This window comes from Schistosoma haematobium, chromosome ZW (assembly GCF_000699445.3).
Source record: "Schistosoma haematobium chromosome ZW, whole genome shotgun sequence".
Classification (NCBI taxonomy): domain Eukaryota; kingdom Metazoa; phylum Platyhelminthes; class Trematoda; order Strigeidida; family Schistosomatidae; genus Schistosoma; species Schistosoma haematobium.
In genome coordinates this window covers 17405345-17423607 of record NC_067195.1, presented here as the reverse complement: position 1 = coordinate 17423607, position 18263 = coordinate 17405345, and the positions used below count along the sequence as shown (strand labels likewise).

At 37.8% G+C, this 18263-nt stretch overlaps 1 protein-coding gene across 1 annotated transcript in view; it reads right to left on the bottom strand.

Moving 5' to 3' along the window:
- MS3_00002903 (uncharacterized protein) overlaps nucleotides 1–17460 on the bottom strand; it is a 33123-nt gene extending 15663 nt beyond the window's left edge. The window contains exons 1-10 of the mRNA XM_051210557.1: nucleotides 17127–17460; nucleotides 16860–17075; nucleotides 16690–16807; nucleotides 16564–16647; nucleotides 16407–16530; nucleotides 12193–12233; nucleotides 12067–12153; nucleotides 11923–12016; nucleotides 4300–4513; nucleotides 1279–1436 (exon numbers count right to left, since the gene is read on the bottom strand). Of these exons, the coding sequence (XP_051070564.1) occupies nucleotides 1279–1436; nucleotides 4300–4513; nucleotides 11923–12016; nucleotides 12067–12153; nucleotides 12193–12233; nucleotides 16407–16530; nucleotides 16564–16647; nucleotides 16690–16730 (843 nt within the window). The 5' untranslated portion in view covers nucleotides 16731–16807; nucleotides 16860–17075; nucleotides 17127–17460. The remainder of the gene's footprint in view (nucleotides 1–1278; nucleotides 1437–4299; nucleotides 4514–11922; nucleotides 12017–12066; nucleotides 12154–12192; nucleotides 12234–16406; nucleotides 16531–16563; nucleotides 16648–16689; nucleotides 16808–16859; nucleotides 17076–17126) is intronic.
- Between the last annotated feature and the right edge of the window lie 803 nt (nucleotides 17461–18263).

Here is an 18263-nt window from a genome sequence, read left to right as displayed (position 1 = left end):
AAGTCAGCAACACAATAACAGGACAAGCTAAGCTATTCCACTGAGTCCCAGCTCTACTAACTAGAAAGAAGACCAGAATCGGCCCGGAAAAAAACATAGTTTACGCGTAGCCAGAAGCATAAATTAACGAGCGCACAACTCATGCATATCCATACAGTGCAAAAATGTCATTGAAAAACGTCACAAAATAGCGTACTAAAAGAGGAAACGAACCAATGACATTCAGGGTCCTTCCAAGTGGGTGGCTTTTGGAGCGAAAATGAGATACTTCTGGGGACTTAGCAATCCCAACAGTGTATTGCTACAAATAAGAAGCATTTCGAATGGGATAGGAATGGGGTACGCTAATTTTCAGGAGGTAAATTTACTAGGAACTTAGTTAATGTATTTATTGGGCAATTTATGAATTACCAACATCTCAATTGATAATAATTAGTTAAAAAAATTATGATGACAGGATCAATCCAATTTTATTACTTAGAGCATACTATCGATTCTGGATCAAAATTACATAAGATCAGACAAATTTTGGAACAGTACAAACTATAAAAATTTGGAATTAAACTTGTGAACAACAAGTGACTTTAATTTTGTTGACACATAACTATACACTGAGTCTATTCATAAGTTTTAAGCTGCTACTCTTCAATTTGCAAACAAAGTAAATACTTACTAGTAACTCAATCGCTGATAGTCTAGTATGCAAACTATTGGACCGTAAAACTAACAGACATGCTATGGTAGGATAAGCATTTGAAGCTTTTTTGCAGTTTACATTAGCTAAACAATCATTGAATACCAGAAAAAATCAAACAGCTGCTTTGTCACAGTATAGGACTTCCTGGCAGTATGCATTCCGGACCCTACCAGAAATATCGAGCCCAGAAACTTCAGGCATCAAATCAAGAGCCCGAACTTTAGACCATTGAGGTGACATCCAGTGGTTCACGCTTCTAACCCTAATCAATCCACAGTACTGCGCGACCATCTTTCGATGCCACTGGTAAATGACTGTTTTACACCTGATACGGCTGAACTTCATTAGTCATGGCTTCTAATTTAAACTTTGAGGATCATCTCGCTTCAATTGTTATCTAACTAAGATTAGTTGGTGATGTAAACGGTGAACACAAGTTGGTCAATTTCCAAAAACCGTGCATACTAATTCGAAAATCTATTCATCTGAGTTTTAACTACAGCAATTATAGTTATAACAATAACTATAATAAACTAGATCCTCTCAACACTGTGTTTTTGAACAAAATAAAAACAACATACTTGGTGTTTACTTTTATCTTTACATTGATTTTCTCCAGTTATTAAACCGAAATACGTGCCAGTCGACATTATACCATTATATAAAGAATCGACCAACTGGGATACATCTTGTTTAATATTCGTGAAGCTAGGCAACGCCGGTGGTAAGGCCGTTAAGTCTACAAAAGAAAAGATGAAAATAATTAACACATAGAACAGTGGAAAAATATGTAGTAATGATATTCGATCATTTTTGTTTCATTATATTTCCTTGAAAATTCTTGGATCAGATTGCCGAGCGAAACGTTGAATTTACTTCAAATTCATTCGTTGAGATTTCACAAATACATTTTTTCTACTTAATGTCTTACATCAACTCGGTGCCCATATACTGTGAGAATATTCCTTCAAATTTAGACGAAAATTCTCACATGACACCATACTTATTGATAGATCGATGAGTGAAAAAAATAGCTTAGAAATCGAGACAAATATTTAAGACTCATTTATCTGTGAAGATGAAATTAGTGTCACTTACTCATAAACGATTGCTTTAACTACTTTCTACTCAACTTTAATGTCGTAGAGATGGTTACTATTGATTAGCAAAGTATAACTATGAACAGATAGATATCTCATTGCAGAGCCTTTCGCGAACGTTGAGAACAACAGTAAAACATGAAGAGAAAATCCAAAAGAATGAGAAGACATTAGAATATGCAGGAAAGCGGGTCAATATTTAAGAAAAGAATAATTAACAGTAGTTATAGAATGTTTAAGACCGGTTTCGACCCATTTAATCATTCAGGGGTATATCACTAAATCCAATTGTCTTTACAAACACAACTTGAGCGTTAGTACAAACTAGAGATTACTGAATTCATGGACTGGAACTGTTCTGATCTCTTGCTTTCAGATATGACCGTAATTCAATTAGCATTAAGCATAAAGAAAGATAGGACATTTGTGTTTAGTTATGACTCTGTTTTCCTAAAGAAAGATTTTCTTAACTTGCTACTCTGGAATTTTTAGACCGCGTATGACAAGCTAAATTTAACTCCCCAAAATCTTACATATACGATTTTTCACTGTATTATAATCCAGAGATAAGACAAATAAATTCTTTACAGTTTACTCATTATTATGATAATTTAGTCTTGAAAGTATTTGATGGTTTTAAATAAAAATTTCTATTTGTTTACTCGGGTATACTTTTTCAACTTATCAATATAACCTAACTGATTTGTATTGAATGGTAGTAATCCAGTTGAAATTGTAAGTAAAAGAAATAATTTATTACCACTAATATATCTCAGCAGTAATTAACAACTTTATCATATGTTATTATTTAAAAAGAAATGATCGTGATCTTCACTATTTTATTTATTGTATATTGATCAGATAGTCAGTTTTACAGTCTTGTGGACAGTGTAATTCATCTTCCTCGACCGTGAGTTGTTTTTACATCCAGGATGAAGTACAGTGGATATTGATACAGTAACTGGAAACTTATTAATAAGTCCTTGTCAACCGTATATACACAAGTATAGAATCAGATAATTCTATAATTTTTTTTGATTGAGATCATGAACCGATTGGTGTTAGACCACCTATGGAAACCTGGAAGCACTGGACGGTCGTTTCGTCCTAGTATGGGACTCCTCAGCAGTGCTTCCAGGTTTCCAAAGGTGGTCTAACATCAATCGGTTCATGATCTCAATCAAAAACTTAATAATCTCCACAACCCCTATACTTGTAATTCTATAATTATTGTTTTACTGAGAAAAATGACAAGTATATTTTAGTTCCCCTGAATATAACTTAACTAAAAATATAATCTAGCAAAAAGTACGATATCATTATTTGTTAGGTCAATGTTCATCATTAATTTCAATACTTATTAACGACTGAATATTGTAGAAATTTCACCGCTCCAAACATGAGTTTTGAAGAGACAATTTCGCTCGATTTCAGACTGTTTTGGTCTTGTTTTGTGTTTTGTTTTGAACGCTGTTTACAAAATAGCTTGCATAGGCGGGTGTGATCAAAGCTTTCAACTTTTAGCTAGTGAGTAATGGGTTCTAACCCTGCTCCACCTACTTTAATTTGAAGAACCAAGTAACAATGCCAGACTTTTTTCTTTAAAGTATGACTCAAAGACAAGTGCACTAAACTATACATAATAAGTGACTTGAGAAAAACAAGATCACTCCAGTTTGCAACCGAATATCGACCGACCATATAGAACTTAATATTTTACACTCTTGTTACTAAAAATGCTATTATTCTCTAGTCAGGAATTCGATGAAAAATATCAATCTACTGAGAATAGTTCGTTGTAACAAAACTATTTATATCAATTTAATAATTATTACGATGACAATCAAAAAAAGTACAAGTATTTATACACAATTGTCTACGCAAGATACTTAATGTCCGTTGGTCAGATAGAATTAGCAACAGCCTATTGCGGAAGTAGAAAAAACAGCTCACAACTGAAGAGAAGATTAGGAAAAGGCGCTAAAAGTTGATAAGACATACATTGAAGGGAATCATCAAAATGCATCACTAGGCAAGCCCCAACTTGGAATCCTGAAGGGAAACGGAAAAGAGGAAAACCGAAGAACACACTGAGTCGAAGATTAGAAGCAGACACCCAAAAGATGAATAGCAACTGGAAAGAACTAAAAAGGATTGTCCAGGACAAAGTTGGATGGAGAATGCTAGTGGGCGGCCTATGCTTCTCCACGAGGGGTAACAGGTGTATATAAGTACGATGACGTTCAAACTGCTGATTGCAAATTGAAACATATCAGCCAGTAAATAACCCCTAAAACTTTGTACTTCAGTATAAATATCTTACCTTGAACATTCTATAACTCTACACAGAGTTTAGAATCAGCGTACACAGAAATAACTATCGTTTGGTACGTTAGGATCAGTTATATTCTTTACAACATATTAAAAATACTACAATTAATTATTACAAGAATCAACCATACAAAGATCAATTTCAAAATAATCATATAAAGCTATTTTTACCATCATCAACGATATTTCCCTTCTTTGTAAACTGTTGATCAGTTTCCGATTCATTATCCGGCAAAAGAAATTCATTAGGATTTAGGTTCTTTACTGTATTTGCAGCAGCTGTGATACGATCACGAACTGAAAAAGCAGTACGATATACAACATCTTTTGGTTCAGAGACAGAATGAACAACTTCATTAAAATCCTTTTTAATCTGTTCCCAAACCTTAAATAAAAACAATATAAGGAAAGATAAGGAGATCGGTGACTTCATCGTAATTATTATTGCAGAGTTGGTCGAACAAATTCAAACAGAACAATTATCTTATTTATTCAATTAATTTACCAGGTACAGATTTGTTGGAGATATGAAATCCTCAAACACAAATGAAATAATGGCAATTGTGGTATAAATTCATTATTCACATCATCCTCCGTGCATATACCAACGCCTTAGTGTTGAAGAACATGTTGAAATGTTGGATAAACAAAGCTGAATTTTATAAGTGATAAGTAACGTGAATTTTCCCTGCTTTTAATTTCTTAACAACCAAAGGAAAATTCTAACATTTATGAAGGGCAACTACCCATGTCTTCTTTGTAACAAATTCTAAAATTTGAACATTGTGGCAGTGTATAAAAGCATAAAACTGCATCTGATACATGTGTCAACCTGATAGGACTGAAAACAATGAATTGAGCGCAGAAATATTAATTCACCAACAAAATCATATCGAGTGAAATATCTATAGTAAAATAAAGAGAATCAGTAGAATAAAGCTTGTGATATAAGAATGTTTGTTTTACACTGTCAAGCACGGTATAAACTGACAGTATAATGGGATTTGAAGAATTAATCAACAAAATTTAGTAAGTAGAACCATCAGACAGAGAAGATTCTATATTGTCTCATTTAAAAGACAAGGTTATTGGCTCGTGATTTATGTTGTCCTCACCATTAATCATTGTCAGCCATGTGAGGGCTATGATTATTCCTCGAGTTTCGAGAAGGCTGGCAGTCTGTTATGGAAACACCCTCACTCGAGCTCTTGATATAAAGGTCTAGTTCGCAAAGAAGTGGAGTAGTGTTAGGGGACTCAATTTCATGGTGATCAGAGGAAGTTTATATGGTATTTGTCTCCTCAGGATTTTTGACCACATTTATACCACCGGTTTGAAATCAGTGTCTGCCTACTTTGCACCCTTCATATCTACCAAACCCAATCCAACAGTACTTTTTACGTGAGGATAATACTACGCGAAAGCAATGAGCAGAACTTCTCTGAAAAAGGCTATAAACGTATGATCGTATGAAAGGGTTTTGAAAAGGAGAGTGGACGCTCAGCTGAAACTACGGTTCTGGGAGTGAGCGACCATAAAAATTTGGCCACAATCTATTTTGTGAGCACAGACATTGTTCTATGGTCTAGATTTCAGTGGCTGTGTGGTGATCGAATAATCAGATAGGGATAACCAATTTATTGTTTAATGCACAATCACAAATTGGTTTAGTAAAATGTGAAACTCGTACATCAAATACATCGCTTGCATATCTTTGAATTGTCGCTTGCAAGCTTCATTATTTCTTCATTTCTATTTTTATCTTCATTGCTTTCAGTTCCCTTCCCTCTTTTATTCACTTAAATGTCCTCAACCTTCTGCTGGCAGACATTCCACTTCCCACTAGTGTTACACACTGCTTATATCTGCATAAGTAGTATACTCCACAGTTATAGTGGGACTAAAACCTGTGACCCAGTTGTTGAAAGTCATATGATTAAAGGAATAAGTTAAAACTCCAACAACATGCATGCGACCGTTCAAGTTCCTACACAACATTAGGACAGCGAGATAAAGTTATAATGACAAATTCACAGGATAGCAGAATTAGTAACAGTATCAGTAATGGCAGGAAAGATTAGATGTGGGAAAAAGGGAACTTTGAAATTCAGAGACTGACGGATTTTGTGCTGTATCGCACAACCTATAACCATTGATTATGACAGACCTGTGGACTTCAACAAGATAATCTGCGCCTGTATGGATGGTTCAGTCTAATATCTAACGACTCTCTGGACTAATGCTACGTTTCAGTTTGGCCACCCCCTAACTTTCTTTAAACCTACTCCTACATTGGACAACATCGCTTATCGATGTGAGCCATAACTGCGAATACGTAATACATGTATTATTTATTTATTTGAATACATAAATATTGGTACAAGAGAGCGCCAATATGTATGCGCCACACAAAACAATGAGAATTTGAAGAGAAAGAAGAAAAAAAGATAAGGAGCGTGAAAAAAAAGGAACAATAACGAAGAGGTTGGTGTAAGGTAGTGTAGTAATAATGAGGCAACGGAAAGGTACAATCAGAAGAAATCTTTCAGTTAAGGAAGATACAACCACTTTTTATGAAGAAAGTAAAAGAAGGTTACAGCATGATCGCCACTGGCTTCTATTCGGAGCCATATCTGATAACGTCTCTAGCCACTGTGTTGTACCATCTCTCGGACCCCAACCAGGCAGTCGTGAAGGACCAACACAAGCCAGTCCTTTGCAGCTTTCTTTCATACCACGACACCATGTCATACACTGACCACCTCTCCGCTTCTTCCAAACAGTCCCAGAGTCGGCAAATGATGCACGACGTGGAATTCTCTGGGACGACATTCGTAGAACATGTCCAACCCACCGAAATCGGTGTTTCAAGATGGTGACACCAATTGCATTATCGTCTCTGTACCCGAACACACGATGCCGAACCTCTGCATTACTAACATGATGTTGCCACTGGATGTCAGCAATCCTTCGGAGACAGCGATGATCGAACACAGAAAGTCATCTAACGTCCTCAACTCGGAGAGGCCAGGTTTCACAAGCATAGAGCAAAACTGCTCTCACCGACGCGTTGTAGATCCGACCTTTTACAGCCAGACTAACATCACGAAGGCGCCAAAGATGGCCCGGATGGACATAAGCCGCTCTGGTTTTCACTATACGTGAATTGATCTCATCACTCACAATATCATCCGCATACTCAAGGTCGAGAAGTCTTTCTCCAAGCAACAGATCTACGCCGTCATTACTTACATCCATCAGAACTGTTTCCAGAATGTTATCGATGGCAAAGTTGAAGAGGAATGGTGAGATTGGGCATCCCTGCCTAACCCCACTGCTCGAATGGAACAATGGAGAGAGGTGGTTGTATGCCCTCACTCTGCCTGAGGTGTTTGTATATAGGACTTTTAGGATGTTAATAAACTTCTCAGGCACACCCTTCTTCAATAGACAATCCTAGAGAACAGTCCTATCCAACGAATCGAAGGCAGCCCTGATGTCAAGAAACACTACGATTGTTGGCCTGTGATAAGTATGGCGGTGTTCTAACATTTGGTGGAGGGTGAAGATATGATCAATACACCCTCGACCAGAACGAAAACCAGCCTGCTCCTCGCGAGTTAATCTTTCTCGGGTTTTGAACAGCCTACGAAGTATGACGGAAGCCAATAGCTTGGACGCAATCGGAAGTAGACTTATCCCCCGATAGATGTTACAGGAACGACGTGAACCCTTTGTAAAGATAGGGACAACTATCGACTCATTCCATGACGTTGGTACACTCTCTAGCTCCCAAACCTTCTTAAACAACACAGTCAGTTCCTTAGTCAGAAAGTCACCACCATCTTTAAAAAGAGCCGGAGGTAAGTCATCTGGGCCAGGTGATTTGTAGCGTTTCAAGAGTTGGAGTTCCTTGCGGACTTCCGCCTCATTTGGTGGATCAGTTGTCACCGGCCATGGAGGGCAGGACAGTTTGACTGATGTTGCCGGAGCAGCAGGCCAGTCGAACTGCCCTTAGAAAAATTCTGCCCATCGTCCAAGACGTCGATGGATGTTAGTGATTGGCATCCCGTCATCCTCACAGATTGTTTCGCTCACACCAGACTTCTTGCTGCCAGTGGCTCGGATGAGTTGGAAGAGTTTCCGGTAATTACCAGATGCAGCTGTTGCTTCCAGCTCATTAGCACGCACCGACCACCAGGCTTCTCGGTCCTTACGCAAGCTTTTCCCAATTTCCATACGTAACATCCTTCGTTTGTGGCCAAACTCACGGTCACCCGGAGTAGACCGACGGGCTTCGATGAGTAATACATGTCCTAACTACTCCCCAGCTAATGAAGATTTACGGCCTGATTATTCAACTTGTCATCATTACTTAGTACCCGATGTCCCAAAATACACAAGGAGTGATTCAAACGTATCCAAGATTGAACACTATGAACCTATGAGTACCCTTTATTTTTAATGTTATGCTTCACATCAATAAAGTAGAACAGATCGAATTGCTGAGCAGCAAGCTCGTCCTTTGGTTGGTAGACGGGTATCTCACCTACGCCACAAGTGACACCAGTTGACAAAAACCAGCCACATTTTCTGAACCCACACCGAGATTTCTCCAGACACCAACTTACCAGAGCTTTTGAGACATCCTAGATAAATGAAATAGTCGGCAAGCTCAACTAATTCGCTCCCCATCATTGATCAAGGCGTTGACATAAACCAGTTCTGAAACAACGTTTTGCATTTGTACAGAGAACACATCCCCAACATGCTTACTTCGTTTCTTAAGGAGATCAGAAGGCTGTTTTTCAGCGTCCCTACCAAACAGATATAACATTTGCGTTTTCTAGATCAACAACTGAGTCCCCCAGTGGAAGACCAACCTCTGAAAAGTCAGACGGTGAGAGCATTATCTCCAAAATGACGTCTATGACAAAGTTGAGTAGAAGTGGAGAAAAGTAAATAACACTGACGATCACCACTCGAGGTTGGCAATGCTAATGACAGTCAAGAAGCTCTGATTCGACCACTATTGTTTGGGTGGGAAGTCTGTACAAGGTTGGTCTATCTCTTTAGTAAATCTTTTAACAACAGACTGCCATAGAACCTCTCAGTCAATGGAAATGAACGCCGACTTAAGGTTAAAGTATACAACTATAGTCGGGGCTTTATTTTATTTATTTGAACACATAAGTATTGGTAGAAAGGGGCACCGAATACATATGCGCCACACAAGTCATTTGATTTGTGGGTTGGTAAGTATGTTTGTATTTTATTTATTTATTTTAACACAGATAATGGTACAAGGAGGCACCAAATACATATGCGCCACACAAATCTCATTCGATATGTGTGAGAGGTGTGATACTGCCCAGATGCCCAAACCAAAGCACGTGGTTTCCTTAGGGGGCCACTCCCTGAGCTTTCGACCTGAAGGTCTGATCGACAAGGCAGTGGAGCATCGTAAGGAGATGCAGTCTCATGGTAGCCGGTGACCAACAATTGGTTCATACGCCATTTGTTTCCTTAGGATACTGGAGTCCATGTGCACCATTGGTTTGGAATCAGGGTTTTCCAACTCCCCTAGGTGGACTCACAGTGTCCACCGCCCCGATTAAAGCGCCGAACATTCGCTTTTCGTTCTCTCATTTTCGTAAACAACACCCGTGGTGTCAGAAGGCAGTGAGTAGGACTTCCCTGGCAGAGGCTATATACGCGTGGCCATGTAAGAGCATTTCGAGAGGGGGAGCGGACTCTCCCCACTCTCGGCCGTACCAGGGCTTTTGGGGGCATGTTTGTATATTGAATATTTGGTTGGAAGTCAGTTGAACTATTCCCTAAAATGTTTCATCCATCGATCGAATCTCCTGGACCGAGAATAAATAACAGTCCTCCATTTTCCGAGATCGTCTCAATAACAGAGGGATTTTAATATCCATTTCCTTGATGAGCCTAATTATTCATCCACGGTTACCTACTGATGTTGCCTTTTCCATTTCTTGGTTTTGCTGGCCACCACTGCTCACGATCATTGTGCGGGCTTTTGTTAGCCTATTTTTAATTTTCCTTCACTCTATAGTGTTCAGAGCCCGATGGGATGAGTTTCAGAGCATCTATCGATGCTACAAAAACCCAGTGATATTACTTAACCTTTTGGTTTAGGTTACTGATAAATCGCACTGCTGTTTTCATTGCTATTTGTATATCACGCTAAGCTACCCCACGGTGGACATCACTTTCATGATTAATTAACTACTTCTCTAGTTGTTCCTGAAATATATTTTTGACTTTTTCATCGTTAAGATATGGCTTTCCTACATCCAGTAAGACCCAGGCACCAAAGAATGGTCAAAGTCTAAACATATGTTCTAGAATAAGCGGCATTCTTTTATTGAGACTCTCCCACGATGACTGATGGCAATATGGTCTATTTATATATATCGTTAAGCCGATTTCAGGGGACACTATGTTGGACAATATCATTCTTTATGTTTAAAGTTTGTGTTTGCTATAGATAGATGGATGGAAATCCATACATAGGAAGTACAGTTCAAAAAGAACAATTGCAATCGATGGATGGAAAATCGGAAGTGACACTTATTCTAAAATTTAAAGGAAGATAAAAAACAGTGTTTATGAGTCACTGAGACTAATTTTGCGCCATGTCATCCATCTTCGACCGTCAAGAGCTTCGGTTGGAAAAAGTAATCCATAGAACTAAGCAATTTGAGTAATTGGGTTCATCAATAACCGTATATGAGGGGTGAAGGGTGAAAATGTCAGAACACTGATGCTGCCTCTTAAAAATATTTCTAGCTGGGAAAACGACTATTATAGAAAAAGCAAATCTAACACCCACACAATAAAATTAAGATGACAGTAACTGATGCCTCTGGAAAAGTGAGAAATATTCATAGCTCAAGTAAAAGGGTTTTCCAACAGCATTTGCAGAAGGTCAGGGTCTTTTGAATGTTAGGTATGGAGTTAATAAATTACAGACAGCGCTCGCTGTACGGTTGGATTTATTTGAGAAGTACTGAGAAATTAACTATTTCTCGGAGAAAAAAATCCACATTTTAAAACCAATGGCATTTTTTAATCATCTTCAATAACATCACTGGTATTCGTCACTATTGTAACTGGTACCGATTATGGATAAGTAGGCATATAGTTATTGTTGGTGAAGTTCTTTTCAAAAAAATTCAATGCACGCAGAAACAAAAGTGTATGTTTTACGGTCTACGCTATTATATTTCCCCTCTGTGGTAAACGATGTGGAATCCACCATTCCACAATCCATATAACGTTACAGTGACACCGCCTCCATATATAATCACACATAAACATTGTAATCTGCTAATCTTAACTGTGTGTTTACTTGATTCATGACTATCAATGTGAATTCCCTGTCATAAATGCTGTACTTGGAATTGATGTATTCTGGTTAGAAATTACATTTCTTTGAAGTGACATACGCTTGTATTACTCATCGTAAACTCAACCACAAAAGTTCTGTTAGTTTATCTATCATATCTGTACAACTAAGAAACCTGTTAATATTGTTGGTCGACTTATATCAACCGGATCATGACCGTATACTGTTGTGAACTGTAGTCGATTTCACAAAACTTTTGAGCTTATAATTGCAATATTTGTAATACAGAATTAATATTCACAAATTAAGGGTGGTCAAATGACAAAAATATTTCAGGAAGGAATAAACGTTTATGTTTGTACACAAAAATGAGTATTATTGATAACATTACCATATATCTCTGATTTTTATAAACTTACATGTGAAGTTTTGACTGAAAATTTATCCGTCCAATCACAATTTATATTATGTGTTATCAATTTGTTATCTTCTTGTGATTTAGACACTTCAGGTCTTAATGAAATAGAATTAGATTGGAATAAGTATGAAATAGTCCAACATACACTTCAATTTTCGAAATATCTTCGGTTATAACTAATGATTTTTCAGATTCCTGATCAGTTTGTTTTTCATTATCATCATTTGGATTTCTAGTGTGAAAGAAAATACTAAGTAAAAAAATAACTTACATCTCCATAGATGCAAGAGAGTCCACATAGAACATGGAGTTCTAAAATGCGTAAAAAAAGACAGGATAAAACCATATATTCATTATTTAACAATTGTAGAAATAGACAAATTGAAAAGTGGTTGAATTACACAACAAAGATGAATCATTCTCATTAGAAACAGAAAACGATTTACTTAACCTAATACTAGATAACCACATAATTCAAATTCTAATAAGAAACTATTTTTACTAAAAGTATCCCTCAGACCAACATAGAAATTGCAAAAGCTGGAAGTATACCAGTTTCAGTTATCAAACTTTTATTTAAACACATAAATATTGGTACAAGGGAACACCAAAATACATATGCGACACACAGTAAAAATAAAATTGTGAAGAGATAGAGGAAGGTATGCATAATAAGAATTATTTATTTATTTATTTATTTGAACACATATATATTGGTACAAGAGAGCGCCAATATATATGCGCCACACAAAACAATGAGAATTTGAAGAGAAGAAGGAAAAAAATGAAAGGTAAGGAGCGTTAAAAAAAGAACAATAACGAACGGATTAGTAAGGTAGTGGAATAATAATAATAATAGTAATAATGGGGAAAGCGAAAAGGTACAATGAGAAAAAATCTTCCAGTCAGGCAAGAAACAACCTTTTTTTAATGAAGAAAATAAAGGAAGGTTACAGTAGGATCACCACTGGCTTCTATTCGGAGCCATATCTGATAACGTCTCTAGCCACTGTGTTGTACCATCTCTCGGACCCCAACCAGGCAGTCGTGAAGGACCAACACAAGCCAGTCCTTTGCAGCTTTCTTTCATACCACGACACCATGTCATACACTGACCACCTCTCCGCTTCTTCCAAACAGTCCCAGAGTCGGCAAATGATGCACGACGTGGAATTCTCTGGGACGACATTCGTAGAACATGTCCAACCCACCGAAATCGGTGTTTCAAGATGGTGACACCAATTGCATTATCGTCTCTGTACCCGAACACACGATGCCGAACCTCTGCATTACTAACATGATGTTGCCACTGGATGTCAGCAATCCTTCGGAGACAGCGATGATCGAACACAGAAAGTCATCTAACGTCCTCAACTCGGAGAGGCCAGGTTTCACAAGCATAGAGCAAGACTGCTCTCACAGACGCGTTGTAGATCCGACGTTTTACAGCCAGACTAACATCACGAAGGCGCCGAAAACTGCCCAGATCAGTATAGGCCACCTTAGCTTTCACTGTACGTGAATTGATTTCGTCACTCGCGCCGCCACCAGCACTTACACAGCTATCTAGATATATGAAAATCCTTGACTACTCCTAACTGGTTTCTACCAGGAGTGAGTACAGGTTAGGATTCCTGTCTCTCATCAAGGGGGTCCAGGTTCTACTCCCAGAGCAGAAGCCAGCCCCCAAATACCCTGGTACGGCATGTACACGTATAAAGCCGCTGTCAGGGAAGTTTTAATCATTGCCTTCTCGCCGTGGAGGTGTTGTTTACGAAATCGAGAGGACGAAAAGCGGATACCCGACGCTTAAACCTGGTTGGTGGGTTCGGATGATCCACCTAGGGGATTTGGAAAACCCTGACTCCGAACCATAGTGCATATGGGCTCCAAGATCCTGAGGGGAGAAATGAATTATTAACCTATTCTTGGTTACCAGCTACCATGGGACCACATCCCCTAACGTTGCCCCACTTGTTTGTGGACTAGACCTACAGGTTAAAGGCTTCGGGAGAGGTCCTTTAAGAAAACCGCCTGCTTCGGTTTGAGCATCCAAGTAGTACCCTAGCCCACAAAAATCAAATGATAATCAGAACTGTCAAGCTTACTAAACATCACATGCTGAGTCGACAAAATGGAATGTTATTAACACTGGGAAAATACAACACTAGAAAATAACGGCCCAAAAACATGAGCTGTATAGTCGTTAACCTAGGGTAGTTATGAATCACCATTTTAAACACTTGTTTACCTGATTTGTAGTTGCAAACAGGAAACATTCACTTACTCTCTTTATGTGGAGGTTTCCCATAAAAGGGAGAGAGATTGTAGACTAAACTATTCAACTAGATAATTAAGTACCATCAATTTTCCTTGAACTGTCAAATCCCGACTTTTTAACTGGACAACAGCATCCAAAAGCAACCTTCTTTGACTACTAAATATAGGTCAGTCATAAGTAGAATATGGCGCATATGTGCATCGATCTAAACTGTCACACCATTTCAACGCAGAGATGAAATTATCAAGGCAAATGCTATAGGAGAAACAGTAACAGCTTCAGCGGTAGTGGAAAAGACTAGACATAAACACTGTGATTCTATGACAAAAATGAGACTTGATACCTAAGGGAAATGACTGTTTCTGGGCCATTGTGCCGATTCTCGATCATGTCCTATTGTATTTTCAACCACTGGTTACGATAATTGCGATTTCACAATCTAGTGCCTAAATACATAGCTCAACACAACACCATTAAATATTACGAGGGAGAAACTCCCGAAACTTTTAAACCAAAGGTTTGGATGCTTTGTGGATTTAATATTTCAGCAGCGTCAAAGTCCATAAAACAATTACGATAACATGAAAGACCAGGGTTAAGAAGCAATCACGTGGCTTTTTGAGATCTAACACTAACTAAAATGCAATTCATTTATTAAATCTTCCAATAAATTTACGTAGTTTTTTGCCCTTCCATTTTTGCCAACTTCATTTTGTAGTTGACCATTGAGTTTCCGTTCAATTATATCGTTTAGAGTTACCAAACGGATACTTTCCAGAAACATTCATGTAATTTTAAACCTCATTCAGCTATTCTAGTAACGTGTATGGGACTTGGACTTGTTCCATTCAGATTTTGCATTTTAATATAGATCAAACAAAGAAAAGCTTTATCTGGGTTTCTGAAAACTTTATACACTCGTATTCAACATCCCGGTGACAAACTACAAAAAGTTGATTATTGACTCAAAGTATTTACCTTGTGCCCACATAGGGAGTGTGACATAGATAATCTGCTTCAATCGTGTGAACATAGCACTCCTTAAAGGAGTTTCTAATAACGGTCGTTTGTACTGTTGAACTGAAATACTCATGTAGAGTAAGAATTTGGAGAGAGAAAAATAATGTTTACATCTGCCTACGGTCCCACGTATTGCAAATTAGTCGTAGTGGAATATCATTTCTATTAACTTGGTAATCTCAACCAGATATGTTTCCAGGATAATGTAGCATAAGTGGGTGACGGCTAGGTGTCTGAACACGGAGGAACACTATCTAGATGACTGATTTGAACTTCGCACTTTAATGTCAGATTACAAAGACTGGAACATGCCCGTGTTGTAATATACAAAACTAAACGGAGCACACTTGGATCAGTATGATATTACTTACTTAGAATGGTAAAAAGTTTTTTAAGAAGATTGCTTTGCGATAACATAAATTTACTTTAACATGCAACTGTGAAATACGTAAAACAAAGCTTACTAAGGTTTCTTCGTTATTTTTGTTCCTTTATAGACACCATTATAAACACACACAAAGCAGCCAGGTGGGGTACATATTACGACTTACAATCAATATTATCCAACGAATTTATGTTGACAATATCATGATAAGTTCTGGCAGGTATCTTACGTTACTCTGCATGAACGTTAATGGGGAACTCGTCCACTTTTTCAATAACGGAATCTAGAATAGTTCGTATTCTGCCTTGAATATGAGCTTGACAGACTATTCTTATCAGAAGTTGTAAGTGTAACTTCCTTGAACAGTTTATCCAGATTACCAGACTTCAGCCTGGTTCACTAAAAACTGTCTGAAGTACTACTGAATTTTGTTGCAAAGGTTAAGTACTTGACCCATCATCCCAAAATGATGAGAACTTTAGTGTTTTTCAAAAATCAGAATCCGAGGAATAATCATCCCGTTAATTCTACTGAAAAAAACCTAAAGCTTTCCAAAACTACTGATGAAATACAAACAAGCTTAAATCTAAGAAAACTCCTGCTTCGGTTTGGGTACCCGGGCAGTATCCCAGCTTTCACACAAATCGAATGATTTATGTGGCGCATATCTATTTGGTGCCTCGTTGTACCAATGTTTGTGTTTAAATAAATAATAAACTAAGAACAACTAAGAAAACTAGTCAAGACACTAGCAGGTTGCTTATTCATTTATGAGAAAGAGTTAAAAGAGAGTTCTCACCTCACCATTGGCTGCTATTAAACTTCCAATCCAACTAAGTACACTACTTGATTCCGAATTGTCAACGCTCTGTGAGTTGGGCACAGAATTAAGTGTTCGTAGTCTATTGGAACTACCGTTATCCCTGAATAGTTGGCATAATAACATCGACACTTACTGATCTTTAAATCCTTCCCCAAGAACTTCCGGAGTATCACCAGAAGTTAGATTTTCGTCTGAACCAGCTGGTTCAGTTAGATTGCTAAAAATTAATAAATATGAGGACTACATTTTCATAGTTTACTTCACTAGGTCTACAACACCTTTGAGATATCCTTTTAACATGTTCTGATGTATTTTCGCTAGTTTTTCAGTACTAATTAAACTCAACCAATACACTAACGATGTTAGACAGAGAGCTCCTTTGAACAATAAAGTATTAGTGCGCGTTTCAAAAAAGCGCGAATTTACTACTTATTATGCATTAACTTTGCTCTTGTGCATTTATTAGATCAAATGTGAAATTAGACTACTTGAATTATTTCGGTTGACGTTCAGAATTTTCTCCAGGCCCGTCTTGTAGTACTCTGTTTTTTAGTTGGTTCTGACACTAGCGATTAGATTGTACATTTTTGTCGAATTTTTGTGCTTTCAATATATTCACAATGGTCAACAGCATGTAGTGACCCACTTTTATCAAGAGAGCGAGATTGGTGTAATGGAAACAATTATTATTATTACCAATTGTACCAGAGACTGTTTTCACCGTACCTGCTTGTTTAACTGTACCAAAACATACTTTCTTCCATTGAATGTGACCTTGCATGAATTCGGTTATGCTCAGTAACCACACTTGTAACCTAGCATGATCTCGGTATTCTTTCGATTCCACTAGATCGCCAACAAATAGATCTCGACTACAGCCATCAACTGCCATATGATATTTGGCTTACGGGGGATCTTATCTGTATCTGAAAATAAACCTAAAACGACGCGTTCTGGAAGAAGAGTAAGATTTCCAGAACATTTAAACGACTACTGCACGTAAGGCACTACTCGACATTTTATATTATCTCGATCTTTCTTTTTAAGATATATAATTTTTAAAAAAAAGAATTTTAATATGTTTATATATTTATATTTTTACTTAAAAAAAACAACAAAAAAACATTGTTTAACGCTATTACGTGTGCTTGAGTATATTTTCCATTTTTTTCGCCGACATTGTGTTTTTATGCACATACGAGTGTATTTCGACATGCACTTACACTTTCTTTTTTCTTTTCCAGGACGGCTGGAAAAGAACGATGCAGTTTACGAGGAGTCGAAATTTTCGTTTTAACTTTTTCTTTTTTCACTATGTTGTACCCCGGTCGCATATAGTAAGGAAAGACGACCAGATGCTGCTACACTTAGTAAGCAATCAGAAGAGTGTTTACCAACGACAAACTCGTTGGGTTTAAACTTCTGGCTGGCCACGTCTTAGGGTCGTCACTGCCCCACTAGGGGGGAGTGATCTGTAGCGGTAAATAAATCCCCAAAATAAATAGCTCCAAGTTTTCGACATTGGATGCTGACCATATGCTTTAGTGGACTCATCTAGCTGAAGGCGCTCGGTCATGCATCCGCACCAGATCACGTGTGGTAACGCCGTGCTCAACATCAACCGCAATCGCTAGCCAGATTAGATCAGAGAATTCCGATATATTGGTCATCGCCAAATATACTCTTCCGATCTCCTCGACTCTGTCTTTTGATTTCTCTGGGTGGGAACGAAATATATTAGAAGGTGTTACTGGTAGAAGCGTTGTCAAACACTGAATACCTGTGACATCATCAATATCATTATCTCGTAATCTAAGTGTACGTTATACTCGA